This window comes from Arachis stenosperma, chromosome 9 (genome assembly GCF_014773155.1).
Source record: "Arachis stenosperma cultivar V10309 chromosome 9, arast.V10309.gnm1.PFL2, whole genome shotgun sequence".
Lineage (NCBI taxonomy): Eukaryota > Viridiplantae > Streptophyta > Magnoliopsida > Fabales > Fabaceae > Arachis > Arachis stenosperma.
Window position 1 is genome coordinate 91281116 of NC_080385.1, and position 17296 is coordinate 91298411.

Consider the following 17296-nt stretch of genomic DNA (forward strand, 5'->3'; position numbering starts at 1 on the left):
CGTGGATGCATGATGATGGAATTGGCACAAAATGCTAGCGCATTCGTGTGGATGAGCAAAAACCCTATCGACGTGTATGCGTGCCAGCGTACGCGTGGCTTGAAAAGCTCATCGACGCATACGCGTGACCCACGTGTACGCGTAATGCGCAGCACGTGACTTCATTAGTGAAATCGTATCTGGCAATTTTTGAGGAGCTCCAGGCCCAATCTGAAGGAATTCTACATGGAAAAAGATCCTTAGGACCAAAGGAGAGAGGGATTCACACATCAGAGAATTATTAGCTAATTTTGGAGTTTATGTTTCTAGAGAGAGAAACTCTTGCTTCTCTCTAGGTTTTTCCTTTCTCAATTTGAACTCTCTCTTAGATCCTTTGGTTAGATCTGAATTTAATTCAAGTTTACATTGCTTTAATTTGTAGATCTCATTCTCCTACTCTTGTTCTAGTGTTCTTATTACTCTAGTTATTTTGGATCTTGATTTGGATCTTGTTTACTTTTAATTCTATTAATGCATTGAGGTATTTCATGTTCATTGTTGTTAATTGCCTTATTGTTGTTAATTGTTTGTAGTAGATAATCTTGATTTGAATTTTCTTCTCAATTTCACAATGTCTTTCATTCTTGTTCACCAAGTGTTTGAAAAAATGTCAACTATAGTTATGGAGTAGACTTTTCACTCTTGGCTTGGGGGTTGAGTTATTAGAGACACTTGAATTGTTAATGTCTTTTGTTGATTCATAATTGGAAATTGCTAATTGATTTGCATGCCACTAAAGCTACACTACAACAAATTCGGGCTGAGGCAACCCTTTAAAAACGTTGCTTATAATAAGAGAAAGTGTTGCCTTTGATAAAAGGCAACACTTTCCGACAAAAGGCAACGCTTTTTGGGGGGTTAGCTATACGGCCGTTGCCTTTGGTCTAAGGCAACGCTTTTGTATATTAAAGGGAACCCTTTTTTTGGCAACCTTCAAAAAACGTTGCCTTTTCTGCAAATAAAGCAACTCCGCGAAAGGGTTGCCTTAGAGCACCCAAACACAACGCTTTATATGAAACACTATGGCAACACTTTTTACGAGTTGTATTTTCTAATATATAAAGCAACACTTGTCCAGAGTTTTTTAAGTTGCTTTTTCATATACCTAAAGCAACACTTGTACAAATTTTTTCAAGTTGCCTTTTCCTCCACCTAAAGCAACACTTGTCCAAGTTTTTTTAAGTTGCATTTTCATATACCTAAAGCAACACTTGTCCAAATTTTTTTAAGTTGCCTTTTTGATAGACATAATGCAACACTTATGTAGGTTTATTTATAGTTGTCTTTTTTTAATACCTAAAGCAACACCTTATTGAATTTTTCTTAGATTCTCTTTTTTAATATCTAAAATAATATTTTTTTTATCTTTGTTATATTTATATGATATTTGAAGAATATATAACACCCGCATTTGAATAAGATAATAATATATATTGCATATATATATAGAAATGTCTTCCAAGTACCAATTAACATATATACTTGCTAATAAGTTACCAAGTCAAATAAATAATAAACCTAAGTAAGCAAAATACATGTTTTTCTGCTAATGAACTTAAACAAAAAAGAAACTAAGTTGTCCACTAAAAACCAAGAAGACTTTGTGCTTCACCATTGTGGCAAGAATTGTCTTTGTCTTTAGAAAACTTCCTCCAACAATAAGAAAGCTGTAGTCAAATTTAAATGAACAAAAAAATTATAGTCAAAACATCAGCTATACAATAATATGTATACTCAAGTGGTACAACAATTTAGCATACATATACCTATTCATGATTTGGTATATGAGTCGATGGAGGAGAATGCCGAGGAACTAAATTTGGATCTTGTGCACTATTTGCAGACGATTGCTTAGATCGCAAGAGAGAAAGCACTTCATCAACATTCATACCAGGAGAAGTTTGTTGCAACATAAGTTTCACAATATCTTCCAATTCTTGCAGTCGTTGCTTATGGTCGTCTAATTCAGTTTTTAAAGTTGTTACCTTCTCTTCACTTTGTTTTTTGATTTCATATATTTCTTTATTTTTCTTAAGAGAAGTTTTTGTAACAGTTCTTCCATAACATCGAACTCTTCCTGGATTCTCTTTACCAAAAACTTTTTGAAATGCATTAGTAGGAGTTTCTCCAGCTTCTTGGAGATCATCAAGTTTATCCTATACACACAAATATATGATATGTCTATTTTTAGTGATAAAAATTCAATGAAAGAATCCAAAAACCTATTGATAACTAATAGGGACAGCAATCCAAAATAGCCATAAAAGAGCCATAAAACAGCAGTCCATGATAGCCATATAACATGGTTGTAAATTGTCATAGAACAGCAATAAAATCAACCATAAAACAGCCATGAAATAACCATAAAATAGCAGTCCATGATAGCCATAAAACATGGATAAAATAGCCATAGAACAGCAACTAAATCAGCCATGAAACAGACATAAAATAGCCATAGAACAGCAACTAAATCAGCCATGAAACAACCCATGAAACAGCCATGAAACAGCCACGAAATAGATACCACAAAACATAGAAAGCAGCAAGTCAGCAACCATGACAACCACAAAATAATCATAAAGTAGATACTAAAACAACAACCATGATAGCCATAAAACAGTCATAAAATAGCTGCCATGACAGCCATAAAATATGCATAAAATAGCCATAAAACAGCAACTAAATCAGCCATGAAACAGCCCATGAAACAGCCATGAAACAGCCGCAAAATAGATACCATAACAATAATCACGATAGCCATAAAACAGCAAAAAAAAATAGCATCCATGACAGTCATAAAACAACTACTAAAACAAGAAAATTATAGAGGAACTTACAATAACAGCTTGTGTTTCTACATCAAGTGTTTTCCCTTTTAGTCCATTCCGAGTTGTAACAAACATTTCAGCTTGATTTGGTTCCTCTTTGTTCTCTTTTTTCTCACGCTACATATCAAGATAACAATTACAAAGTCATAACATACTAAAATTAGGGAGAAGTAACAAGTAGAGAATTTTAACTCAAATGTGACCTTACCAAATCAACACGCACTCTTGCAAAATTGATTGGGCCCATTTTATGCCTCCATTGTTGCTTCTTGCGATTTTTAGAATTTATAACACACATGGCCTGTGTTTAAAATAAACAATGATGAAAAAAATATAAAAATTGAAAGAATTATACTTGATCATATCAAATAATAATAATTGAAATCCTCTAGCTCACTTTGACAGTTGGAATACTCCAATATGCAATTAGCTTCCGAAATTGTATTTTTGGAATTTCTAAAGGACGATTCACCAACATATCCTCAATATTTCCAGAATATGGTTCAAAATGCTTCTTTTTTATTCTTGTTTTGTAACGCTTCCATGCTCCTTGAACACCAGTCATCACCCATAACTTTGAAGATTTTGGAAGAATGAACTTTGACTACAAACACATCAATTTCATCATATCATATGCATAAAATAATTATTAACATATGGCATAAACATAAAGATAAATGGAGCTTACATTAATATACTTCCAAATGCGCTTTTTGATTTGCTTAGGCACAGCTTTCCAATTAGTGTACATCAAGGTAATAAAATCACTATTCCTTCCCATTGTTCCAATAAAATTAGTTAAATCCTTCGCTCTTTGAGCTGTTGGCCCCACGGCTGCTCCCTGATCAAAAGTCACTTCCTCCCTTTCTTCCCAAGTTCTTGCATAAATCTTTAGGCATCTTGTTTTTCCACGAGTCTTTTTAACCTTTGAAGTATCTAAATTAAAAATTAAGAAATAGTACAAATTAAAACCAAAGACAGTCATGAAAGGTATGGAAAGGGCAGCCCCATGCTCATAGATAAAAAGAAAATGTAAAACAAATAGCAACAAACTAAATTACATCACCTTCTACATGAGCCTCTTCCATAACTTGATCTCCTTCTACATCAAAATTGTCACTTTCATGTTCACCAATATAATCTTCCTCAAAGGGGATATGAACATTTTCTCCATTATTCGGGGATGGCCTAGATCTAGCATCCTCAGTAGTTGGAACTTCATTATGTTCCTCTTCTCTTTCCACATGAATTCCTTGGTCACCCAAAAAAGCATCAAGAGACATTGCTGGATGGTGCACGAATTTGTGATTCGCACAACTAACCAGCAAGTGCACTGGGTCGTCCAAGTAATACCTTACGTGAGTAAGGGTCGATCCCACGGAGATTATTGGCTTGAAGCAATCAATGTTTATTTTATTAATCCTAGTTAGGATGTCAAAATGTTTAAAATTGTAAGTTGGAATAATTAGATTTGATTGGAAAGGTAAATGAGAACAATAGAGTTACTTGTTTATAAAGGACTGGGGAATATGTTGGAGTTTTGGAGATGCCTTGTCCTTTGACTTCATCTCTTCCTTGAAATCCTTCTTCACACGCAAAATCCATTCTATGGCAAGCTCTATATAGGGTGTAACCGTTGTCAATGGCTACCTCCCATCCTCTCAGTGAAAACGTTCCTATGCTCTGTCACAGCACGGCTAATCATCTGTCGGTTCTCAATTAGGTTGGAATAGAATCCATTGATCCTTTTGCGTCTGTCACTAACGCCCAGCCCTCAGGAGTTTGAAGCACGTCACAGTTATTCAATCCCGGAATCCTACTCGGAATACCACAGACAAGGTTTAGACTTTCCGGATTCTCATGAATGCCGCCATCTATCTAGCTTATACCACGAAGATTCTGTTGGGGAATCTAAGAGATATTCATTCAGTCTGATGTAAAACGGAGGTGGTTGTCAGGCACACGTTCATGGATTGAAGAAGGTGATGAGTGTCACGGATCATCACCTTCTTCACAATTAAGCGCGAATAAACATCTTAGATAAGAACAAGCGTGTTTGAATGGAAAACAAAGGAATTGTATTAAATCATCGAGACGCTGCAGAGCTCCTCACCCCCAACAATGGAGTTTAGAGACTCATGCCGTCACAAAGTATGTAATTCAGATTTGAAAATGTCATGAGGTACAAGAAATGTCTGTAAAAGTTGTTTAAATAGTAAACTAGTAACCTAGGTTTACAGAAAATGAATAAACTAAGATAATTGGTGCAGAAATCCACTTCTGGGGCCCACTTGGTGTGTACTGGGGCTGAAACTAAAGCTATCCACGAGTAGAGGCCTTTCCTGGCGTTAAACTCCAGGTTATGACGTGTTTTGGGCGTTCAACTCCGGATCATGACGTTTTTCTGGCGTTTAACTCCAGACAGCAGCATGTACTTGGCGTTCAACGCGAAGTTACGTCGTCTATCCTTGCGCAAAGTATGGACTATTATATATTGCTGGAAAGCCCTGGATGTCTACTTTCTAACGCCGTTGAGAGCGCTCCAATTGGACTCCTGTAGCTCCAGAAAATCCATTTCGAGTGCAGGGAGGTCAGGATCCAACAGCATCAGCAGTCCTTTTTCAGCCTAAGTCAGATTTTTGCTCAGCTCCCTCAATTTCAGTCAGAAAATACCTGAAATCACAGAAAAATACACACACTCATAGTAAAGTCCAGAAATATGATTTTTGCCTAAAAACTAATAATATTTAACTAAAAACTAATTGAAACATGCTAAAATCTACATGAAATTACCCCCAAAAAGCGTATAAAATATCCGCTCATCACAACACCAAACTTAAACTGTTGCTTGTCCTCAGGCAACTAGATAAATAAAATAGGTTTTTGCAGAAATAAAGAAGTAATAATATTTTAGAGTTTTAAATGAAGCTCAGATTCTTATTAGATGAGCGGGGCTTGTAGCTTTTTGTTTCTGAACAGTTTTGGTATCTCCCTGTATCTTTTGAATTTCAGAATGATTGGCATCCTTAGGAACTCAGAATTCAGATAGTATTATTGACTCTCCTAGTGTAGTATGTTGATTCTTGAACACAGCTATTTATGAGTCTTGGCCGTGGCCCTAAGCACTTTGTCTTCCAGTATTACCACCGGATACATAAATGCCACAGACACATAACTGGGTGAACCTTTTCAGATTGTGACTCAGCTTTGCTAGAGTCCCCAGTTAGTGGTGTCCAGAGCTCTTAAGCACACTCTTTTGCTTTGGATCACGACTTTAACCACTCAGTCTCAAGCTTTTCACTTGGACCTTCATGACACAAGCACATGGTTAGGGACAGCTTGATTTAGCCGCTTAGGCCTGGATTTTATTTCCTTGGGCCCTCCTATCCATTGATGCTCAAAGCCTTGGATCCTTTTTACTCTTGTCTAGTGCTCATGGCTTTTTTTTTTTGCTGCTTTTTCTTGCTTCAAGAATCAATTTCATGATTTTTCAGATCATCAATAATATTTTTCGTGTTCTTCATCCTTTCAGGAGCCAATATTCATCAAATTCAAAGTACATATTATGCACTGTTCAAGCATTCATTCAGAGAACAAAAAGTATTGCCACCACATATAATTAATTATAATTTTTATTATTAAGAACTCGAAAAATATAGATTACTTCTTTATTCTAAAAAAAATCTACTACTTTATTCATGCCTGATGATGATGAGAAAAATAAATTATAGCTTAATTGGAAATAAAATCAAAATAGACATACTAATTACTACTAAATATCTCCTAAGGTGAATTTCTAAAAAAAAACGCTATCACTAAGTTAAAAGCAGGAAAAGAAAAAGAAAAATTGGAACTCAGCAACCTGTTGTTTTGAGGAGTAGGTGTTCCTCTAAAATATGTGGTGCTTTTTCATGGATTAATCTTTTGGCGCTTTAGCTCCCTTAGATCACGCCCTTGCTCCTCCTGTTCCTTGAGCAGTTTGCAAATCATGCTACTTTGATTATTCTGTTCTTCCTTTATTTGATCCATAGCTTCTTGCAATCTGGAAATAGAAGCCTCAAGATGTTCCCAGTATTCGAATTGGGGCAGTTCTGGGAGGGCTTCTTGTGCTCTCCTCTTGGTTGAATCATCTTGTTGTTGTTGTCTGACCATTGATATTCCAGTAATGGGCTTTTCAATTAGGATATATTCAGTTATTCCCATCTTTACTCCAGCATCTTTGCAAAGCATAGAAATTAGGCTTGGATAAGCCAATTTGGCGTCCTTAGAATTCCTGTTTGCTATTTTATATAGCTCACATGAGATCAGCTGATGGACTTCCACTTCTTTTCCCAACATGATGCAGTGAATCATGACAGCTCTTTTGATGGTAACTTCAGAACGGTTGCTGGTGGGCAATATGGAACGCCCTACGAAATCCAGCCAACCTCTGGCTACTGGTTTCAGATCTTCCCTTTTGAGTTGAACTGGGATGCCAGTCGTGCTGGTAGTCCACTTGGCTCCAGGGATGCATATGTCCTCCAGAACCTTGTCCAGCCCTTTATTGACCCTCATCATTCTCCTATTAAAGGAGTCTGGATCATCCTTCAGTTGAGGAAGCTTGAATATCTCCCTGATCTTGTCAGAATTGGTATGAATGATCTTTCCTCTGACTAAGGTTTGATGGTCAAAGAGAGCAGCTCCAATTAGTCTTTGCCTGTCTGTCTGCCATAGATTAGCATAGAACTCCTGTATCATATTTCTTCCCACTTTTGTTTCAGGATTGGCCAGAATTTCCCAATGCCTGTTTCTGATTTGCTCTTGGATCTCCGGATATTCATCTTCTTTCAGATCAAATCTGACTTCCGGGATCACGGATCTGTGACTCATTATCTTGTAATAATGGTCTGAATGTTCTTTAGTTAAGAACTTCCCTTGATTCCAAAGTGGCTTTGGAGTGCTTTCTTTCTTGCCCCTTTGGGTGGGTTGCTTTCCTCTAGGGGCCATGAATTTAATAAAATTAAATTTTGTGATCACGGATAACCAACCACACTAAACTTAGAGCTTTGCTTGTCCTCAAGCAAAAGAGAAGAAAGAGGAGGGATTGAAGGAGAGCAAGTGTTGGATGGTGATGATGAGGAAGTCGCCGAACACAAGATATAGGGAGGGGGGGTGGGTAATTTTCGAAAAAAAAGAAAGAAATAAGATAGAAGATATGATTTTAAAAGATATGATCAGAAAAAGATATAATTTTAAAAGAGAAAGATATGAATAATAGTTTTAAAAGATAAATCTGAAATGTTTAATTTCGAAAAAGATTTTAAAAAGAAAATTGAGTTTTGAAAACAAATTTTAAAAGAGTTTGATTGGATTGAAAATAGTTTGTCTCTATGGATTAAGATACATTTGATATTTTTGAAAAGTGGATTTTTAGAAATCAGGGTTTTTGGAAAACTAACTTGGATATGATTGATGACAATTTGGAACATGTTGATGCAAGAAATCATGAATTGAAACATAAAAATTTTGAAAAAAAAAAATAGGATTAAAAACGAATTTGTTACCTTCCCACCATCCTGGCGTTAAACGCCCACATGGTGCATGTTTTGGGCATTTAACGCCCACATGTTGCTTCTCCTGGGCGTTCAACGCCCATTTGGTGCATCTTTCTGGCGTTGAACGCCAGGAAGTCCTTCGTCACTGGGCGTTTTTCTGAACGCCCAGGATGCTAGCAGACTGGCGTTAAACGCCCAGAAGGTGCATCTTTTTGGCGTTTAACACCCAGAAGATGCTCCTTTCTGGCGTTTAACGCCCATATGGCTACCCTTACTGGCGTTAAACGCCCAGTGGGAGCTTCTTTTGGGCGTTTAACGCCCAAAGTATTTCTTACTGGCTTTTTCATGCCAGTGAGCTTCCAAATTTCCCTGTAACTCTGTGACTTCAACCAATTGCTATTTCACCTTTGAAGATACTTGACATATACCTGAAACAAAATTAATTAATTAATGAATACAAATAAAATTAAATTTTGTGATTAGCTGGGTTGCCTTCCAGTAAGCGCTTCTTTAATGTCATTTAGCTGGACTATCACTGATCTTCAATTAAGTCTCAGTCTTGAGCATTCTTGCTCAAAATTGCCTTCAAGATAATGTTTGACTCTTTGTCCATTAACAATGAACTTTTTGTTAGAGTCATTATCCTGAAGCTCTTTGTATCCATATGGTGATACGTTTGTAATGACATATGGACCTCTCCACCGGGATTTTAATTTCCCGGGGAATAATTTGAGCCTAGAATTGAATAGCAGAACTTTCTGCCCCGGCTCAAAGACTCTGGATGACAATTTCTTATCATGCCATCTTTTCGCTTTCTCTTTGTAAATCTTTGCATTTTCGAAAGCATTGAGTCTAAATTCCTCTAGCTCATTTAACTGGAGCAATCGTTTTTCTCCAGCTAACTTGGCATCAAGGTTTAGGAATCTGGTTGCCCAATAGGCCTTGTGTTCCAGTTCCACTGGCAAGTGGCATGCCTTTCCATACACAAGCTGGTATGGGGAGGTCCCTATAGGGGTCTTAAATGCTGTTCTGTATGCCCACAGAGCATCATCCAGGCTTCTTGCCCAATCCTTTCTACGGTTAATTACAGTCCGTTCCAGGATTCTTTTGAGTTCTCTATTTGAGACTTCAGCTTGCCCATTAGTTTGTGGGTGATATGGAGTAGCCACCCTGTGGTTGACTCCATAACGCACCAGAGCAGAGTAAAGCTGTTTATTACAGAAATGAGTGCCCCCATCACTGATTAACACTCTAGGGATACCAAATCTGCTGAAGATATGTTTCTGGAGGAATTTCAACACTGTTTTAGTGTCATTAGTGGGTGTTGCAATAGCCTCCACCCATTTGGATACATAATCCACTGCCACCAGAATATAAGTGTTTGAGTATGATGGTGGGAAAGGTCCCATGAAGTCAATACCCCATACATCAAACAACTCAATCTCCAAGATTCCTTGTTGAGGCATGGCGTAACTGTGAGGTAGGTTGCCTGATCTTTGGCAACTGTCACAATTAAGCACAAATGCTCGGGAATCTTTATAGAGAGTAGGCCAGTAGAAGCCACTTTGGAGGACTCTTGTGGCTGTTCGCTCACTTCCAAAATGTCCTCCATACTGTGATCCATGGCAATGCCAAAGGATCTTCTGTGCTTCCTCTTTAGGCACACATCTACGGATTACTCCGTCTGCACATCTCTTGAAGAGATATGGTTCATCCCAAAGATAGTACTTTGCATCTGTGATTAATTTCTTGGATTGCACCCTACTGTACTCTTTGGGTATGAATCTCACTGCTTTGTAGTTTGCAATGTCTGCAAACCATGGCACTTCCTGGATGGCAAACAGTTGCTCATACGGAAAGGTTTCAGAGATCTCAGTGAGAGGGAGGGACGCCCCTTCCACTGGTTCTATTCGGGACAGGTGATCTGCCACTTGATTCTCTGTCCCTTTTCTGTCTCTTATTTCTATATCAAACTCTTGCAGAAGCAACACCCATCTGATGAGTCTGGGTTTTGAATCCTGCTTTGTGAGTAGATATTTAAGAGCAGCATGATCAGTGTACACAATCACTTTTGATCCTACTAAATAAGATCTGAATTTGTCAATGGCGTAAACCACTGTAAGTAGCTCTTTTTCTGTGGTTGTGTAATTCTTCTGGGCATCATTTAGAACACGGCTGGCATAGTAAATGACATGCAGAAGCTTGTCATGCCTTTGTCCCAATACTGCACCAATGGCATGGTCACTGGCATCACACATCAATTCGAATGGTAATGTCCAGTCTGGTGCAGAGATGATTGGTGCTGTAACCAATTTAGCCTTCAGAGTCTCAAACGCCTGCAGACACTCTTTATCAAAGATAAATGGCGTGTCAGCAGCTAGCAGGTTGCTCAGAGGTTTAGCAATTTTTGAAAAATCCTTTATAAACCTCCTATAGAATCCTGCATGCCCCAGAAAGCTTCTGATTGCTTTAACATTAGCAGGTGGTGGTAATTTTTCAATTACTTCTACCTTAGCTTGATCCACCTCTATTCCCTTGTTCGAAATTTTGTGCCCAAGGACAATTCCTTCAGTCACCATAAAGTGACATTTTTCCCAGTTTAAAACCAGGTTAGTCTCTTGGCATCTTTTCAGAACAAGTGCTAAATGGTTAAGGCAGGAGCTGAATGAGTCTCCAAATACTGAAAAGTCATCCATGAAGACTTTCAGGAATTTTTCCACCATATCAGAGAAAATTGAGAGCATGCACCTTTGAAAAGTTGCAGGTGCATTGCACAGGCCAAATGGCATCCTTCTGTATGCAAATACTCCAGATGGGCATGTGAATGCCGTTTTCTCCTGATCCTGGGGATCTACTGCAATTTGATTATAACCTGAATATCCATCCAGGAAGCAGTAGTATTCATGACCTGCTAGTCTTTCTAGCATCTGGTCTATGAATGGTAAAGGAAAATGATCCTTTCTGGTGGCTGTATTGAGCCTTCTATAATCAATGCACATACGCCACCCTGTAACTGTTCTTGTAGGAACCAGTTCATTTTTTTCATTATGAATTACTGTCATGCCACCTTTCTTAGGGACAACTTGGACAGGGCTCACCCAGGGGCTGTCAGAAATAGGATAAATAATCCCAGCCTCTAGTAATTTAGTGACCTCTTTCTGCACTACTTCCTTCATTGCTGGGTTCAGCCGCCTTTGTGGTTGAACCACTGGTTTGGCGTCATCCTCCAGCAAGATCTTGTGCATGCATCTGGCTGGGCTAATGCCCTTAAGATCACTGATGGACCACCCAAGAGCTGTCTTGTGTGTCCTTAGCACTTGAATTAGTGCGTCCTCTTCCTGTGGCTCTAAGGTAGAGCTTATAATTACAGGAAAGGTATCACCTTCTCCCAGAAATGCATATTTCAGGGATGGTGGTAATGGTTTGAGCTCGGGTTTAGGAGGTTTCTCCTCTTCCTGAGGGATTTTCAGAGGTGCTATTATCTTCTCTGATTCCTCAAAATCAGGCTGAACATCTTTAAAGATGTCCTCTAGCTCTGATTCGAGACTCTCAGCCATATTGACCTCTCTTACCAGAGAGTCAATAATATCAACACTCATGCAGTCATTTGGGGTGTCTGGATGTTGCATTGCTTTGACAACACTCAACTTGAACTCTTCCTCATTGACTCTCAAGGTTACTTCCCCTTTTTGGACGTCAATGAGGGTTCGGCCAGTTGCTAGGAAAGGTCTTCCTAGAATGAGAGTTGCACTCTTGTGCTCCTCCACTTCCAGCACCACAAAGTCAGTAGGAAAGGCAAATGGCCCAACCTTGACAATCATGTCTTCAATCACGCCTGATGGGTATTTAATGGACCCATCAGCAAGTTGAAGACATATCCTGGTTGGTTTAATTTCTTCAGTTAAACCAAGCTTTCTGATAGTAGATGCAGGTATTAAGTTGATACTTGCCCCAAGATCACATAAAGCTTGCTTGGTACAATTACCTTCTAATGTGCATGGTATCATAAAGCTCCCAGGATCTTTAAGCTTCTCAGGTAAGCTTTTCAGAATGACTGCACTGCATTCTTCAGTGAGGTAGACTTTTTCAGTTTCCCTCCAATCCTTCTTATGACTTAAAATTTCCTTCATGAACTTACCATAAGAAGGTATTTGCTCAAGTGCTTCTGCAAACGGAATCTTTATTTCAAGAGTCCTGAGATAGTCTGCAAAGCGAGCAAATTGCTTATCCTGTTCTGCTTGGCGGAGTTTTTGAGGATAAGGCATTTTGGCTTTGTATTCCTCAACCTTAGTTGCTGCATGTTTATTACCTACAGAAGTGGGTTGGAAAGCCTTTTTAGAAGGGTTATCATCAGCACTCGTAGGTGACTGATCCCCCACTGGCATTTGAATGCCAGAGGTGGGAGCTGGAGTGGCGTTAGACGCCATCTCCTTGTTTGTTACTGGCGTTTGAACGCCAGAACCATGTTCCCTTTGGGCGTTCAACGCCAGATCCATGCTTGTTTCTGGCGTTGAACGCCAGGAATGAGTATGGGCTGGGCGTTCAGCGCCAGCATTATTCCTCTCTGGGCTCTGATTGTCCTCAGAGGGATTTTGAGTATCCACCTGTTCATTTCTTGGTTTCCTGCTACTTTGAAGTGAGGTATTTAATGTTTTCCCACTTCTTAATTGAACTGCTTGGCATTCTTCTGTTATTTGTTTTGACATTTGCTTTTCTGTCTGCTTTAATTGTACTTCCATGTTCCTGTTAGCCATTCTTGTTTCCTGTAATATTTCCTTGAATTCAGCTAGCTGCTGAGTTAGAAAATCTAATTGCTGATTGAATTCATTAGCCTGATCCACTGGACTGAGTTCTGCAGTTACTATTTTAGCTTCTTCTTTCATAGAGGATTCACTGCTTAGGTACAGATGCTGATTTCTGGCAACTGTATCAATAAGCTCTTGAGCTTCTTCAATTGTTTTTCTCATGTGTATAGATCCACCAGCTGAGTGGTCTAGAGAAATCTGAGCTTTTTCTGTAAGCCCATAATAGAAGATGTCTAATTGCACCCATTCTGAAAACATTTCAGAGGGGCATTTTCTTAGCATCTCTCTGTATCTCTCCCAGGCATCATAAAGGGATTCCTTATCTCCTTGTTTGAAGCCTTGGATGTTTAGCCTTAGCTGTGTCATCCGTTTGGGAGGGAAATAGTGATTCAGGAATTTTTCTGACAGCTGTTTCCATGTTTTTATGCTGTTCTTAGGCTGGTTATTTAACCACCTCTTAGCTTGATCTTTTACAGCAAATGGAAACAGTAATAATCTATAGATGTCCTGATCTACTTCCCTATCATGTACTGTATCAGCAATTTTGCAGAAATTGTGCCAAAAACTCTGTAGGTTCTTCATGTGGAAGACCAGAATACTGACAATTTTGCTGCACCATGATAATGAGCTGAGGATTCAGCTCAAAGCTACTAACTCCAATGGAGGGTATACAAATACTACTCCCATATGAAGCAGTAGTGGGGTTAGCATATGACCCCAAAGTCCTCTTGGACTGTTCATTCATAGGTGCTTCCATGTTGGACTAAAAGAAAGGGTATATATGTTGATGTTATTTATTTTATAAAAATTAATTTTTATAAAATAAAATAAAAACGAAATAAATAAAAGAAAGTGGGAATATTTTGAAATTGAAAATTGAATTTTTATAAAAGATTTTCGAAAAAAAGTAGTTCAAAATTAGTTAGAAAAACAAAAATTTTTGAATTTTGAATTTTATGATGAAAGAGAAAAACACACAAAAGACATAAGACTTAAAATTTTTAGATCTAATGCTCCTTATTTTCGAAAATTTTTGGAGGGAAAACACCAAGGAACACCAAACTTAAAAATTTTAAGATCAAGACACAAGAAAAACTCAAGAACACTTTGAAGATTCACAAGAACACCAAGAACAAAAAGGAAGAACACCAAACTTAAAATTTTTTAGAAAACTTTAATGAAATTTTCGAAAATTATGAAAAGATTAACAAGAAAACACCAAACTTAAAGTTTGGCACAAGATTAAATCAAAGAAAAATTATTTTTGAAAAAAGGTTCCAAAGGGTATAACCAATTATCAAGAACAACTTAAAAATCAAGGAAGAACCAAGAATACTAACACGAAAATTTTAGAGAAAATATAAAATATGCAATTAACACCAAACTTAGAATAAGACACTAAACTCACGAAAATTAACAATTAATTAAAAGAAAAATAATAAATTTTGAAAAGAAATTTTTAAAAAGAAACTATCCTATCAAGATTTAATGACTCTATAACAATAAAAATAAATTATTCCTAATCTAAGAAATAAAATATGCCTTCAATTGTCCAAACTCAATAATCCCCGGCAACGGCGCCAAAAACTTGGAGCACGAATTTGTGATTCGCACAACTAACCAGCAAGCGCACTGGGTCGTCCAAGTAATACCTTACGTGAGTAAGGGTCGATCCCACGGAGATTATTGGCTTGAAGCAATCAATGTTTATTTTATTAATCCTAGTTAGGATGTCAAAATGTTTAAAATTGTAAGTTGGAATAATTAGATTTGATTGGAAAGGTAAATGAGAACAATAGAGTTACTTGTTTATAAAGGACTGGGGAATATGTTGGAGTTTTGGAGATGCCTTGTCCTTTGACTTCATCTCTTCCTTGAAATCCTTCTTCACATGCAAAATCCATTCTATGGCAAGCTCTATATAGGGTGTAACCGTTGTCAATGGCTACCTCCCATCCTCTCAGTGAAAACGTTCCTATGCTCTGTCACAGCACGACTAATCATCTGTCGGTTCTCAATCAGGTTGGAATAGAATCCATTGATCCTTTTGCGTCTGTCACTAACGCCCAGCCCTCAGGAGTTTGAAGCACGTCACAGTCATTCAATCCCGGAATCCTACTCGGAATACCACAGACAAGGTTTAGACTTTTCGGATTCTCATGAATGCCGCCATCTATCTAGCTTATACCACGAAGATTCTGTTGGGGAATCTAAGAGATATTCATTCAGTCTGATGTAGAACGGAGGTGGTTGTCAGGCACACGTTCATGGATTGAGGAAGGTGATGAGTGTCACGGATCATCACCTTCTTCACAATTAAGCGCGAATAAACATCTTAGATAAGAACAAGCGTGTTTGAATGGAAAACAAAGGAATTGTATTAAATCATCGAGACGTTGCAGAGCTCCTCACCCCCAACAATGGAGTTTAGAGACTCATGCCGTCACAAAGTATGTAATTCAGATTTGAAAATGTCATGAGGTACAAGAAATGTCTGTAAAAGTTGTTTAAATAGTAAACTAGTAACCTAGGTTTACAGAAAATGAATAAACTAAGATAATTGGTGCAGAAATCCACTTCTGGGGCCCACTTGGTGTGTACTGGGGCTGAAACTAAAGCTATCCACGAGTAGAGGCCTTTCCTGGCGTTAAACTCCAGGTTATGACGTGTTTTGGGCGTTCAACTCCGGATCATGACGTTTTTCTGGCGTTTAACTCCAGACAGCAGCATGTACTTGGCGTTCAACGCCAAGTTACGTCGTCTATCCTTGCGCAAAGTATGGACTATTATATATTGCTGGAAAGCCCTGGATGTCTACTTTCCAACGACGTTGAGAGCGCGCCAATTGGACTCCTGTAGCTCCAGAAAATCCATTTCGAGTGCAGGGAGGTCAGGATCCAACAGCATCAGCAGTCCTTTTTCAGCCTAAGTCAGATTTTTGCTCAGCTCCCTCAATTTCAGTCAGAAAATACCTGAAATCACAGAAAAATACACACACTCATAGTAAAGTCCAGAAATATGATTTTTGCCTAAAAACTAATAATATTTAACTAAAAACTAATTGAAACATGCTAAAATCTACATGAAATTACCCCCAAAAAGCGTATAAAATATCCGCTCATCACTGGACGCTTTAAGTTATTTTTTAAGTTTGTCAAGTTAGCTGGTTCTTTTTCAGTAGCTCCAGCATCCTCACCAATTGACTCAAAGTCATCTTCCTCTTCTCTTTCCACTTCTACTCCTTCTGTATGCAAAAAGACATCAAGAGCCATTGCTGGACACTTTGCCTTACTCTTCATCTTCTTAGGAATTGGTTGTTCTTCTAGTTGAACATTACTCCTCACTTGGTTTTGGGAATACCTCAAAGACCGGTTCATAACATTTTCTACAAGTGTTTTATTTCTCCCTTCCATTGAATTCTCCCTACTATATTTGTCTCCAATTTCTGAAATTTTTCTCCTAGGCTGTTGTGCTATTTTGGCTTGATTACTTCCTTTATCACCTTTGGTTATAAAATTCTGAACTAGTTTCGCAGCAGAAGATACTTCCTTCATTTCAAATTCCTTAACTTTTGCATGAGCTTGATACTTTTTTACCAGTCTTTTCCTCTTTGAAGTTGCTCTGTTTTCCATTAAGTTGCTGTATAAAAATATTAAAACAGCCATGTAAATACAATTGCATATGCATCTAATAAGGGGAAGAGGTAAACCGTAACAAACAATTACCAAATTCTATATCACAATATTCAGCAAATCATGTTCAAAACTGCTAATATAAAGCGATAAATCTGACTTATATACCATAAAAGAGGGAAACAAGTTACTCAAAAAGTCTTCGGAATCATATTCTTCACTCAAAAGGCAGAAAAATTCAGAAAAATTCAAAATGCAGAAAAATTCAAAATGCAGAAAAATATGTCCCACACAAACTCATAATCAAGATGCAGAAAAATTCAGAAAATTCTAAGAAGCAACAATCAGAACATAAAAGAGGGAAAACAAGTTGAAAACTGCTAACATAAAGCGATAAATCTGACTTATATACCATAAAAGAGGGAAACAAGTCACTCAAAAGTCTTCAGAATCATATT

General features: G+C 37.9%; 1 protein-coding gene across 1 annotated transcript; it reads right to left on the bottom strand.

The window, feature by feature from the left end:
- Nucleotides 1-1805: 1805 nt before the first annotated feature.
- LOC130949718 (uncharacterized) lies at nucleotides 1806-4150 on the bottom strand. The gene is made up of 6 exons (XM_057878365.1): nucleotides 3934-4150; nucleotides 3556-3803; nucleotides 3265-3471; nucleotides 3076-3168; nucleotides 2877-2984; nucleotides 1806-2195 (listed from the first exon to the last, which is right to left on the bottom strand). The coding sequence occupies exons 1-6, from the start codon at nucleotides 4148-4150 to the stop codon at nucleotides 1806-1808; spliced, it is 1263 nt and encodes a 420-aa protein (XP_057734348.1).
- Nucleotides 4151-17296: the final 13146 nt, after the last annotated feature.